The following is a 13,281-nucleotide window of genomic DNA, read 5'->3' as shown; positions in this document are numbered from 1 at the left end:
GAAGGTCATAGGGAAGACCATTAAAGCCCCATGTGCCATAAGACGATGCGTCTCATTGAGAAGAATATTGTTGGGCTTTGCCACTGTCATTTGCTTTCATGATGTATATGACAGAGGTTTTTACTTCTTAGATTGAACTTTTTTCAGATAACTCTTTGAGGTATCCTGCATAATCTGTTGGTGCAACAATGGCAGGAACTGCCTCTTGAGGCTGCTAGCTAGTAGAGAAGGCATCTACTGACCAGATCTATTGGGCTGATTACAACTTATAAAAGCCGTTTGACATGCTAATAAATTCTGAATTGGTTGCTTTTTGGTGATACACAGAAGTTGATAAAGTTCATCCTTTAGGAGGAAAAGCACCGATACTTTCAAAAAGTATCATGTCTCGCTTTTAGAGGCATAGGCACACATGCCAAGAAGACAATTTCAGACATTTACAGTGCTTCTTACGATGATGGAAAATCTGTGTTTCAACTTACCTTGGAAATCCACTTAGGATACTTCCCATAACAATGTAATAATAGCACATAGGCAATGGAAAATTAGTATTATGAGAAAGATCATAAAAATGGAATCCTACAGATGGTCTCCCAGTAAGTTTGGGCAATTCAATTTTTCAGAAAGAAGTGTATGCATGTAATTAGATTTGCACACCTGTGGTGAGAGAAGCTCTAATTGCTCTGTTTGTGTCTTTGCATCTCTACATCCTGAAGAAGCATAACCTGGTATGCATTCATGTATTTTTAATGTCATTAGCCCTGTGAAATAAAGGCCCTTGATTGCTTTTTCAAACCTACCTTGAGTACCAGAACCTGGATGTTTTATGCCATTTATTGATTTATTGATTTCTTTCCACCATTTCCATTAAAGTTAAAAAACAAAAAATATTGTAAAAGCATTTTTTATTTGCCTTAGCATTAGATGCTCAAATTGAAACACACCCAGTAGGCAAATTATGATCCAGACACTGATCTTAACCGTTGGAAGTGTGTGCGTGTGTGGCCATTCTCAACTGAGGAATCTGTGGTCTTAACCGTGCGTGCAGCCTTTTAGACAGAGTATAATTTTCTGGCTGAGAATGGCTTGTCAAATAAACAGTCAATGTGCCGTTTGCCTTTCTCCCAGAAATTCATAATCTGAAATAATGAGACAGAATAATAAACTCTGCCGCATTAAAGTAACTGACAATGCTAGCACATGTGGGCTTCAGTGGATTTTTTTCTCTCCACTTCTTTAGTCATTGTTTTTTAGGAAAAAATCAAAAGTTTGTGGTCGTATGTGCATGTTTACATGCATGTGCGTCCCACGTTTAAGGGTATTTCTGCACATTTTAGACTTTAATATCTTTGTGCAGCAGCTGGGTATAGTATAAGTGCAAGAGCAGAGTGTATTTTCTTGTTTGTATTTATAAAGTGTTTCTTTGTAAACTGCTTTATGTGTGCCGCCATTTGTTGGCTGTCTGCATTTCATTCTCACATACATTCCCCATTATTTCCATAACTTCAGTATGGAAATAGTAATAGAGGAATGTAAAGTTTAGAGTGTGACTGCACAGCATTGGGCAAAACCCAACTGATTGGGCCAAGGTTTCTGTTAACTTTGGCTACCATCAGCCTCCTACCCTATGATCCATTTTGTTCATCTGTCTTGATTTTTAGCTAAAATGACAAATACAGCTACACACTGTAGTATGGGGTTATCCAGGACACCTTGGATTACAATTTGATGAATGGGTTTTTCTTTCTGGCTTCAACTTTCTTTAAGACTGATGATAATCCATTTTGATTAAATCTTAATATAATGTGTTTTGTTACAATAAAGTTCAATGTCCCCTTATGTGACAATTTTAAAGTCTTTTTTAGAAGTCTTAGACTTTTTTTTGCCAGTCTGGGAAAACAAATTAATTAAAGACAATGAAATGAAAGTGAAAGGTAAAAAAAAAGCTTATGCATGGTTCACCTTTCTGTGATGAAACATGGACTTTAGACTCTTCCAGACCAGACTGGAAAAAATAATAAAAATATTATTTTTACAATTGTTACAGTTTTGAATCTGAAGCTGTGATCTCAAACCTTAAATCCAAACCACGAAGACCACCAGGATTTAGGGGTTTCAGAACACCCTAAATAATATTCATAAGAAATATTCTTGCATTGGACACAAACCTGCACCTCAGATCCAAATCCTGGTTTTCAGAAATTTTGCTCAAGAATACATCCAGTTTTAAATATTTATATCCACGAGCAGTACTAAACTTTGAAATTCTATTTTTAAAAAGTTTTTAAAGATTTTAAGATGTAATATTAAAAGGTTTATCCAAAAAAAACCATAATTTTAGGTAGAAAATTAGTTATGCTCAAGAATTATTGATGTTTTTCAATGACAGATTGAATGACTGAAATACAAAATGAGCTCAATGAATGACCTCTCATTGTCTGTATTTCAGGGAGGTAAAATCCCTATTCGGTGGACTGCTCCAGAGGCTATCGCCTACAGGAAGTTTACATCTGCCAGTGATGCTTGGAGTTATGGCATTGTGCTATGGGAGGTGATGTCATATGGGGAACGACCATACTGGGAGATGTCCAATCAGGATGTAAGTTCTATTTATTTGCAAAGTTGCATTCCTTTAATAGCTACACATGCAGGGCTACCACCTTTGCACATCTGAATAATTTCTGTATCTCATCTGAGATACAGAAAGACATACTCTAGTAAAGTATTCTTACAAAACTGAGAAAAAAATCACTTACTATTACAATGTATTTTGTTTTGAATATTATCTGCCTTTTTTCAAATGCTGTCCGTGTTGTTCCTCATAAAGGTAATAAAGGCTGTAGATGAAGGTTACCGACTGCCCCCACCCATGGACTGCCCTGCCACTCTCTACCAGCTCATGTTGGACTGCTGGCAAAAAGAGAGGAACAATCGACCCAAGTTTGAGCAGATAGTTAGCATCCTGGATAAACTCATCCGCAACCCCAGTAGCCTCAAAATCACAGCGAACACCACATCCAGGTATCAAAGCTATCTTACGTGTATTTGTTTTCATTATTATTTTTAGGTGCTTGTCACTTGCATATATAAAACTTTACACTTAAGAAAATACGAAAAGAAAAACCCAGAACTGGTGGTCAAAACCATGCAAGGCTGGTGAATGTCTCTTAGTCTTGAATGGTTTCTAAGTTGTTCTTTTTTTCTCTTCTTCTTTTAATTTTATTGCCATGTACTAGACAATCCAGTACTGTATTTTAGGTCATATAAAGTTCTGGCTGGTGATCACTAGACATATTATCAGCATATTTATGAAAGTTCTACTTCTCAATAACATAATTTAACATTTTTAATGTCATGAAAATTTGGGATGGGGAAGTTTCTTTCACTTGTTTTACCACCTGTACACAAAGGAGCTCAATATAAACACCGCCTATTTTTTCTGCTTGTAAGATTTAAATGCAAATTAGCACCACTAGAAAATGTATCAGATCTCTTTTCTGATATTTTTACAAATGTTATCTTATTTGTTTCTCACATTACTTTCTTTTTTGCCCTTGTTAATGCTTTGTTCCTTGCCTTTATTGAATCAGTCATTTTCTCCCAGGGGTGTGTGGGTAAGCAGGGCAAGATACACTTGTCAGTCCTGGGCAAGAAGGAATACAGGCATTGGGTCTGCAGCAGACGGCCATGGTATTATGTAGATGTCAAAGCTAGTAACATTGACTAATGATTTCTTAAGAAAGTGAAAATAGGTCCCTTGGAGTTTGCACGTAATTTTCCTGATTGGCTTTTAACACTGGGTGAGCACAGGCTGGCCGACAGAGGCTGGTGCGTTGATTTATGAGAACTCTCTGTGCGTATGTGTGTATGTGTGTGGTGGCGGCGGCAGTTGCACAGCGGGAGCAGCTGCACTCAGCTCCACACACCTCGTTTGTCTCAGGGCTGTCCTGGCTTGCTAATGCAATACCCCCTCCTCCACAAAGCCCAGAACAAAGCCTGTGAACCAAGTAGAGCATCTGGAAACTTCGAGGGTGGGACCTGGTCAGTTTACTCTTCCTGCATATGGATGATGAGAGAGTCAGAAGGCCAAGGTTGACTGTCAGGGGCTAATTATGGGCCAACTGGTGTCCAGTAGAGGTTAGCAGCCATTGGGTATCTGACTTAACTTTCAGGGTGTCTAAATTACGTGAGATTGCTGCAATCGCACTTTCTAAATCAAAGATAGTTTTTTTTCTGCACAACAAAGCATGCCAATGGCTGCTTACAGTATTACCTTTAAATACATAACACTCAAAGTTTTATCAAATCTAAAATATTTATATAGAGAATATCTCAAATATCAACCTTTATCCAGAGAGGCCAGGAACATAGGTTGGATAAAAGGACTTGGGAAGCAACAAGGATTGGTGCCTGGTCTATGCTTGGCAATTGCAATGGGCAAACATTCACCTGTGAATGGAAACCGCCTGATAGTAGAAAAGAACACAGGCATTTATCACAGAGAGGTATATGTTGATGAGAATATCTAAAAAGTCACAAGTATGAAAAACTGGATAGAAGTTAAATAGAATAGTTTTATAATGAGCAATACTTCAATTCAGTTACCAAAAATTCTTAAACTGTTAGCTCAGACACTACCAAAACTTCAGAGTGAAAATAAATTGAACAAAGAATTCGGAGCACAGTCACGTATTGTTGCTGAAATCAAATCAAAATGTCAGTTTAGCTTTCCTCAGCCCACCAGAGTACTGGTTAAAACTACATGATATCATCCAATTTGGCAGTGGCAGCAAAGGGCTGCACCTGAAAGGGCTAATATTACCCCTAAATATCAGTCTAAACTGTCCTTGAATTGCCTTGGAGCTGTCACGCTGAAAGGTAATTTCATTCCCTTTTTTGTGAGCTCAAAAATCAGAAGATTATTTGGAGATTAAAACAAGGAGTACAGAACAAAAGATGAAAAAAGGGAATATATAACCCGACTCCCTTTCTCTCTGATGTAGTCATATTTTCATCTATATTTTCAAGTGGGTGTTTTCTGCTTTGCTATATAGTATTAAGTAGACATTATACCCCCCCGCCCCAAACCCCAAGTCTCAGACAGATGCTTTTTTTATGATTTTCCAATTCATCACATCTCTCTGTTTCCTCACCAATCATCGTGTCTCTTGAGCTGCAACAAGATGTTGCTGAAAATGTAACAACAAAGGAAACGTTGAAAATGATAAGGGAGATGAATCAAGGTCATCTGCAGTTTACCTCTCAGTGGAGACAGCAGAAGGGAAAAAATGAGACAAAAAGAGGAAAAAAGATCAAAGATAGAAAGAAAAAGGGGTGTAGGAGGGGAGGGAAGAAGATCAATAATCCTGAAAAAAGAATTTTTTTTTATAGCCCAAAACTTTAAACGGAAGATAGTTATCTTTTATATATCTTAATTGATTTTTCCTGATTTGTTTTCTAGCAAATATCAGCAAAAACCTCTATTGATTCCTCTTCCTCTTTTTTCAAAAAGAAGTAACACATATTTAAAATATTTTTTAAATGGGTTTCTACTGTCAGAAGATTCACATATTACTTTATTTTTGTGCTCATGCAAACCACCCCCTCCATCTAGCCCTCAATTCCCTCCTTTGCAGACAAACCATCTTTCCAGGGGGTCCTGGGGGCCCTCAGCATTTTGACAACCCTCTGATCTGGCAGGAAAAGACTCAATCACTGTAACAGCACCCACTCCACCACCTCAAGTGCATCTTTTTTTCTCCTTCTTTTTCTTCTTTTCTCCTGTCACCACTTGGGATACCATCTCAATAATCTCAATGTGCCTAATATTTTGTTGGCTTAGTGTGCTGTTTCTGACACCATTAATTATATTATATTGATTTCATTAAAGAAAATCAAATCAATAAAATACATTTTAATTAGAGCAGGTGACGAAAGCACGTAACATATTATATGAAATTAAACCTTTTTTTTTTTGTAGGTACACAAACCCTGGCACATTTAGAGTGGCTTTAAACTTCCTTGCCAATTTCCAAGTCAATTAGGCAGATGTGGACTTTCTGGTATTCTAATGAGTTTGTTTACAGTGCTATAAATAGTTTTCCCCAAGGGAGCGCTATCTGTTTTTTTTGTTGTTCTTTTTTTTTTGACCTGCTTTGCTGTATTCCCTTGAGTGCCATACATATCTTGGTACAGGTGTATTTATCTGATCTTTGTGACAAATGCAGTGTGTCCTTCATTTTTGGAACCCAGTTTTAGATGATACTCAGAAAATCAAAATGAAAATGCACAGTGTGCTACTAGTGGATTGATTATTGTGTTATGAGCTGTAGTTTGACCTGATATGGTTTGGCTTTGTTTCCCGTTCGCTGCACTAATGTGCTCAGGTTTCACAGTAGCTGAGGGAATCACATTTGTATAAACATGAGTTGCGGTATCTGAAAGTCGCCATTAATAAAGCACATTGTTTCCTTGGGCCCTCTGCACTCTCCAGCTCTAATGTATCTTTACTCTCTGTAAGTCTTTTTACCCATCATTGTTCCTCAGCCCCCCCTCCCTTTGGCAAACATCAATCAGAGCTAGTCACAACAGTGCCTGCAGTTTTTCCCTACACCCTCTACAGTTGACTGAGCATTTTAAAGCCCAACGCAGAGCATTTAATATGATTTGATCCAATTGAAACCATCAAGTCTAATCAAATCTAATGTTACGTTCTGCTGCATGGTACATCTGCTACAGGAAATAATGATGGAATTAGCCAGAAACATTGCTAGCTCAAAATAATAAAAAAGGACAGTGAAGCAATGACTGCTGGTGATAGCATGAACAATGAACAAAGGCTGATGTCTGTTGTGAAAATGCAGTTGCCAAACTGTTTCTGAGACCGTAAAGCATGCAGACCATTTTGCACACACACTCTGACATGTCTGACATGCTTCAGACTCTGTAAATGGTGCAATAGTGTATGCTTGAAAAGACAATATACATAGTTGTAGGACTAGTTCACTATGACATCAGCTGGCTGTAGATAAAACAGAAACTGTGATACCTGGTGGTGTTTATTCTCCTGTTTTCCTTAAACTACAGTATGCTGTGAACTCTAATGACATCTGGGACACGAAAATCTTACAAGTGGTTCATCATCACTTATTGATATGTTTGCTTCTCCCTTGACTATTCTTCTCCTCTCTGTCAGGCCAGCCAACTTGTTGTTGGACAGAAGCAGTTCAGAGGTTCCCTCAGTGGGAACAATGGGCGACTGGATGGATGGAATGAGGACCTTGCCCTGCAAGGAGGCCTTCTCTGGGGTCAGCTACAGCTCCTGTGACACACTGGCCAAAACCTCCACAGAGTAAGGCAACAACACACAGAGACACACACATTAGGCTTCTTTGCCTATTCATGTCAGCAGTGTTTACAGGGCCCAAGTATCAGAGGTAAGGCCCAGGAATTTGAAGAGACTCTTGGTGAAGAACAAGCACACACATTCTCTTGTTCTCACTAAGTAAAGAAAGCTATAGAGCCATTACTAAAGGTGTCCAGATGAGACTCATGGTAACTCATAAAGACAGGTCTTTAGCTATGCTTTCAATGCTGCAAGTATGACCAGAGGGGAAGGTGAGAGCATTGAAAGAAAGAGAAAAAAAAAGAGAAACCAAAAAAAAAGAGAAAGAGGGTAGAAGAGTTGTGAGTTCCATGAGGGAAAGGGAATAAGAGAGACGCTATTGAGAGAGAGAATGAAAGGGGAGATTTGACAAGATAGCGAGAGGGGCCTTTGAAAGAGAAAATGAAGGCATAGCTGTCAAGTAGGTGTGCAAAGACATGGCATTCTCTGTGCTGTAAAGCATTAAAATGCAAAGAATAGAGCAAGGATAGATTGCTAGAAAATTATTTGGCAGCCACATCCAGAGAAATCACAACTGGCGAGCACACAATATAGGACCTACAGTATGTTCACTTGGTAAGAAAGTAGGTCCTACAGTGTGTATTGTTGTTCGGTCCCTTTCTTTCCCTCTCCCTGTCCTCCTTTTTCCTCGCTCTGTTGGCCTGCTGCTAGTTTAATTGATGTGGTATGTGACAGAGTAAATAATTGGACATTTCTAATCATTGTGATCAAAGCAGCCATTCTCTGCGTTGATAGCAGTTGCGGGGGCAATTGGGGACTGGTGGTCAGTACTACAAGCAGTTGTAACTCAATAACTGTACAAAGCAGGGAGTCATTAACTGTGTTGGGCTTAATATGCTGGAAAGAAGGATTGTGTGTTGTGCATGAGTTTAAACTATGTTAAATTGGTTGGAGCTGATATTAAAAAAAGCTGTTGTTTAGCAGACCTCCTCACAGTGCCAACTGTAGACTTCATTGACTTGTAACTGGAACAGAATAGTTTTTCCTGGAAATATTATACGTAATGCTCTGTACTACCTTAAGACAAGCTCAAGTGTGTTTATTTTCCACACAGAGTGCTTAATTCTGAAATATATACTTTCAGCTTCCTGTAATTTTTATTATGGTTCTTTTCTTATGTAGGAGTACTACACAAAATGTTTTTTTCTCTTCTCTTATAAGTCACTATCCAATGTGACAAATGAATGTGTTTAATCTATGAAAAGGTTATCTTAAAATGTTGTATTTAGTGCACAGACTAGGTGGAAATCCACAATCAGTATTGACAAAATACATCAAAGACAAATTGCACTGAAGGAATCGTGCACTAAACATAATATATTGGTCTACAATGCCTTTTCAGTGGCTAGATGCTAAATTGGATCACCGCAGTATTAATCCACTGAAGGCTTCATCTAAGGCACCTAAGCTCAGCTACAAGGCAGAAGCCTTGGCTCAGACTATGAATTGCACTGTATAGATTTCTGTATTGATCTGTACAGTCTTAATCTAGTCCTTGATATTCAGCACAAGGCCTGGCAATGCTCTGACCTCAGAGGAACAGTTATCATACTCGGCCGCAGTGTGCTGAGTCATCTGTTGGAGTAATTGATTAATCCTTTTTCAAGAAGAGAAGATGGACTGACATATAAATACTGCATCATTTGGAGTATTTTTTTTACCTTTACACTGTCAATGTCAAAATGTTTTCAAATCATTTTAGGATCTTTTTTTTTTTTTTTTTAGATTTTCTTTTACAATGTGATAGACACACACACAAAAAAAAATTAAATCAGCATACAATATAATCACAATCTATACACTTTATTTTTATTGCCCGTTAAAGAAAACATTCTCATTGCAGTGGCAGACAAGTCATCATTGGTGTCTTGTCTGCCACAGAGGTGAGATAAGCAGTTTGTGTTTATTCTTACAAAATGTGCTAATACCACCCATAACAATAATATCTAGTTTAATGTGTTAACATTGCTGGGCCTGGCTGTTTCTCAGTAGAGTGGTTCTGACGGAGGTCCATGTCACACAAGCCACTTGCCCAGAATGGGAGCCATCCATGGGGATCACCACTCTCTAACACCCAGCTCCACCCTACTCAAGCTCTGGATGGTGGGTGGAGGACCAAGGCCTAGGTCTAAGATCAATAACCTCCAGAACCACTGATGGGCTTTTACTTGTCTGACCTTTGAAGGGATAGTTAGTTTTTATTGAGTGGTAACTTCATCCCATTTTAGGCTGTAATTATAAAAAAAGAGTAAAATGCCACATGTTCTAAAACAGGGCTACTGATTTGGTGCTCAAAATACTAATACAGTGTAAATGTTGATTAGTATTGCACACATAATCAGCAGTAGATGCTGGTTTCAGCCTCTTTTGCATGCTAATGACCAGAAAACAGACCAAATAAAAAGCTTATAAATTACAGATTAATTATTTATCTTTATTGTTGCAAAGGTAGATAGTTGTAAACCCAAGTATTGTGCCAACTTGACAACAGAATAATTTGTATAATCAACACTGAAGAAACTATCCCTTAAAATCGTCACACAAAGTAAGGCAGAATCTGTAATTTGGATCACTGTCAGTTTCTGGGTTTTCAAATTGTATCTGTATTTTTTTTAACTCTATTTCAAACTAAACTTTCTGCTTGCATATGGAAAATAAAAACATTGTTTTTTTTGTTTTTTTAAAAAGCACTAAATGGCTGAAAGAGTTTCTTGCAGTAATGCCATAATCCCACTGCTTCTACTAATACAATACACTATTTAGGAGAAAGGAGTCCTAACATGTGCTGTGATTGCTGTGTGCTGTAAAATCAATACACTGTATACAGTGTAAACTGTAGGTTTACACTGTATAACACTCTTAACAACTGTATTCTAGTTAACTCAAGTGGTCTTTTCTTTGAATGCAAGTAACCAACCTTCTAAGAGCTTTTAAGAGTATTAACGCTTTAACAGAAGCACTTTATGAACCAGTGTCGTGTTCAACACATGTCCCTGTGCTGCTCCTCTCCACAAAATTAAGTGTACCTGTCAAAAAAAATCCAGCTTAATGCAATGCAGAAGAGTAGTTCTGTTCTGCCACTGTGGCCCTTGTATTTTATTGTTTTCTACCCTGACAGGGTCATAATGGCAGCTGTCAGTGAAGCCTTCTGGGAAATGCAGTCCTTTGCAAATGACAGGCGCACAGCGAAGCGAAGGGAGCAACACTGGGAGCATGCCACTATTGTCACACGGATGTCATATTTACTATCACTAACGCACACGTTTCCATTTTTTTCCTTCCCATCTTTCTCTCTGTCTGATTTTGTCCCATTTATTTTTCAACCTCACTCTGCCCCTCTCTCCCCCTTTCTCGCTTTTCTTGCAAACCAGGGATCTAAAAAAGGTTGGAGTGACTATTGTAGGACCGCAGAAGAAGATAGTGAGCAGCTTGAAAGCCCTAGATTCTCACAACAAGAATGGCCCAGTACCTGTTTAAAAAAATGGACCCGACAAATGAAAACCACCAGAGACCTATCTGTTGGTCTGTGTTGACAGACTGTGTTTGCTAATTGCACTCTAACACAGTGGCTGCATATTCAGACTGAAAATGGCGGAAAAATATGGCATGATTCAAATGATGTCTTTCATTGATTCATTTGAAAGATGTCCCGGCAGAGAAGTGGAGAAGAGCTCAGTTCAGTTCTACCTGCTAGGTAACTGGCTGACTCAACCCTCTGCCCCTCTGTGCCCATGTTGAGTTGCCTTACAGACTAAGAGGGGGGTAGAGAGCAGAGAAAAGAGAAGAAGGTCAGAGAGACCTGATCAGGAAGACAATGGAGAACTGTACTGGGATGCAGGGCAAGGACTGCATTAACATATAGCCGGACGTCTCCATGATTATGGCTTACCCACAGCACGCCCGAGAATCAGCCTGTAGTCCAAGGCAGTGAAACAACTGAAACACCTTGCCAAGAAGGGTACGACGGACAGCAGCAGCTGACCCACTTGTAGAGCCCTCCTGGAGTGAGGAAGTCTGAAGCGTGAGATTTTGTTGCAACTACCTTCATTTACCGTCTCTATCCATGTGAGATCTCAGCTGGAATGGACACACCGAGATGCTGACCGAGCCATTTTACTCTGTAGCTCTGATCTATAGCATTTGCATTCAGTAGACATGTCACTTAAAAGCAATAATGATATAATCAGTGGAATAATTTCATTGTATGGAAGCCATGAGTCTATCACATGTAAAATGTATTGAATGCTGTGCTTTAAAAATAACAGGGGCCATAAATCACTTCACCCACAGATTTTTCTTTATGGTGACATCTGTGTTCTGTGTGCTTATGAACAGATATTGTACAGTTTTAGTGCAGTTCTCTCTGTAACCCCTTTGTGTGAAATCTCAGGATGTATACTTCCTTATGTTTTCTCAAGCAAGGACAAACTGATGGGGAAAATGGAGCAAACTAGAACTGAGAATTCAGGTTAAGATACATGTGCAAGAAAAGGGAAAACAGAGAGATGATGATGAGAGACAACAAGTAAAATCAATGTCAGCCCTCTGCTACTGCTGCTGATGTATTGCAGAAGTGTAATATACTCAGAGCTCACGTTTCTTCTTTAAGGAAGACAAGTTAGCATCATCAAACTCTCACAACTCTCGTTTTCTTTCTAAAGAGTGTAATTTTTGCCTGTGTAAGATCGGTTTAGTAGGTTGAGATTAACACTGCCTATCTGAGGTTATAGTCCAGTAACTTAGGTTTGAATTCATAATTTATTAATAAAAGCCATTTAGGAGTTGTCATTTTGTTTGATTGGAAAAATTTGTGTAAAAAATAGTTTGTTATATTGTAAAATTAACTTTAACCGATTATTTTTGGTGTGTTTAATGCAAAAAAAAAAGTTGAGTGCCTCCTGTAGTTGGACTTGGTTTTGGTTTGACGTCAAGAAAGTCTTGGCCTTCTTTCTCTGTTCTCTTTGGGATATAGAGTTGGTTATTACCTAAACTAACTAGATTTTGCCCTGGAAGAGATGCAGCATATCTAATAGATGATTGCTTTCTGAGATAGTATCCAAGTGCGTCATATCTCCAGTATGGGCTTTCCTAAAAGCACCTTAGAAGACCTTTGTACAGTGAAGTACTTTACGATGCTAGTCTCCTGCTTTGATGTCACCCAGTCAATCCCTCAGTGCAACATGTACCCAGATTTTTTTAACTGGCACTTTGGTACTTTGTGCTTTTGGTTGGGTAATATGTAACAAGAAGGATGCAATATTTAAGTTTCTTCAAGCACTTAGTACGCAGTATTGCAGCACTTTGAAATTAAATGTTATTGCCTTGGCGCTAGATTAAACTTGTCTAACAGACGGGGTGATTTTGGTGCTTTTGGGAAACCCAGCCTTGGTCAGTCTGTCAGTCCTGTCTTCTTTTCTTTGGTCTACCTGTGGATGCTACTGTTGCTGCTATGTGTTTTAATTAGCATGTACATAATGTAAACCATTGTTATTATGGCAACTAGCACTACAGATCCCACTATATGTACATGTCCATCCCTTTTTTGTACAAATGTTTGTATGTATAAAAGCCTGAATAAAAATTGTGCAACATTTTTAATTAAAAAAAAGAGAAAAAGCATTTGTATTTTATTTTATCTTGTTTTGAATTATATTTGTCAGCTTTGTTTTTTTTTCTACAATAAAAAGGCAATTATGATTACGTTATTTATTTGTTAACATTATACAGTGCATTGTTCGTTTTTTGGGAGGGTGGGGGGAGGGGCGTAGAGTAAATACTGTGTCAATGCTGTCTGTGTTTTGGTTCTAGACTTACTTTATAAAAATGACACACCTGAGAGAGCAATACTGTTATGAGCCCTATATCCAGATTCCTAA

The 13,281-nt window shown here is 38.4% G+C and overlaps 1 protein-coding gene across 4 annotated transcripts in view; it reads left to right on the top strand.

Moving 5' to 3' along the window:
* The window catches only part of epha3 (eph receptor A3), a 90,427-nt gene extending 77,403 nt beyond the window's left edge, over positions 1–13,024 (top strand). For 2 of the 4 annotated variants that reach the window (XM_082508966.1, XM_082508965.1), the window contains exons 14-18: positions 2,450–2,599; positions 2,828–3,021; positions 7,196–7,351; positions 9,395–9,508; positions 10,777–10,888. In XM_082508966.1, the coding sequence (XP_082365092.1) occupies positions 2,450–2,599; positions 2,828–3,021; positions 7,196–7,351; positions 9,395–9,476 (582 nt within the window). In that variant the 3' untranslated portion in view covers positions 9,477–9,508; positions 10,777–10,888. Of the gene's footprint in view, positions 1–2,449; positions 2,600–2,827; positions 3,022–7,195; positions 7,352–9,394; positions 9,509–10,776 lie in introns of all 4 variants that reach the window. The other 2 variants (XM_082508964.1, XM_082508963.1) reach the window with 1 other exon arrangement.
* The last annotated feature ends 257 nt before the right edge of the window (positions 13,025–13,281 follow it).

This window comes from Aulonocara stuartgranti, assembly GCF_965226115.1.
Source record: "Aulonocara stuartgranti genome assembly, chromosome: 16".
NCBI lineage: Eukaryota > Metazoa > Chordata > Actinopteri > Cichliformes > Cichlidae > Aulonocara > Aulonocara stuartgranti.
Note: the sequence above shows the minus strand (reverse complement) of the source record. Positions and strands in the feature narration are given on the sequence as shown.